General features: G+C 36.6%; 1 protein-coding gene across 1 annotated transcript in view; it reads left to right on the forward strand.

Moving 5' to 3' along the window:
• The window catches only part of LOC119593653 (neuralized-like protein 4), a 43428-nt gene that overhangs the window by 34208 nt on the left and 8452 nt on the right, over positions 1-768 (forward strand). Inside the window, 1 exon segment of the mRNA XM_037942604.1 lies at positions 567-724. Within this exon segment, the coding sequence (XP_037798532.1) occupies positions 567-724 (158 nt within the window).

The raw sequence follows: 768 nt of genomic DNA on the forward strand, positions 1-768 counted from the left end.
TGAAAAGTTAACGCTATCTTTATATTAATTTTCTGTTTGATCATCATTCTTTCTTAATTTTGTCGTTACTTTGTAAGTTTTCAAACAGGTTATATGTGTTCAATGTTTACGAAGTGTAAATATTCAAAATTATTATTGTTCATTCAAAGTTTTGTAGTGGTGTATCTCTTGTAGCAAGTAGAATGAAATGCACCAAAATGATTTATATTATATGTAGAATGTGCTTCACCAACTTCCCAGGCTGTATGGTTCATAGGACAGTGTACGTATATGTGTGGGAATATTAATGATAACTCTCTTTCAAATAGTTTCATCTGAGTATCTAAATGTTGAAGTCCAATCAAAAGATTAGATTCGGTTTGATAAAATACATGTTCAAAATAGAACATGGATACATTCAGAGGTCTGTTCAGGCAATAATAATTATGATGATAAAAAAAAATGTGTATACATCAAGACCATTCAAGAGGGTAATTAAGATAGTTTGTTCCGAGAACTTGAGACCGTTTCATCACAGTGCGACTTCATCTTTTATATAACTAGACTTGGAAAATGAATTTTTACAGGTTTGTGGCCTGTGGTGGACCTGTATGGGCAGTGTGCGCAGGTGACCATCGTGCACAACCCCATTCGCCATGACCAATCTCTCATCTCCGTGTCACAGTACTTGGACATGTCCCATCTCTCACTGCCTGCTGCTGGGCAGGCCAGTGTTGGCTCAGAGGTCTGTTCCCAAGCTTGTGGCAGATGTTTTGAGACTATCATACA

The sequence above is a fragment of the Penaeus monodon genome, chromosome 32 (assembly GCF_015228065.2).
Source record: "Penaeus monodon isolate SGIC_2016 chromosome 32, NSTDA_Pmon_1, whole genome shotgun sequence".
Lineage (NCBI taxonomy): Eukaryota > Metazoa > Arthropoda > Malacostraca > Decapoda > Penaeidae > Penaeus > Penaeus monodon.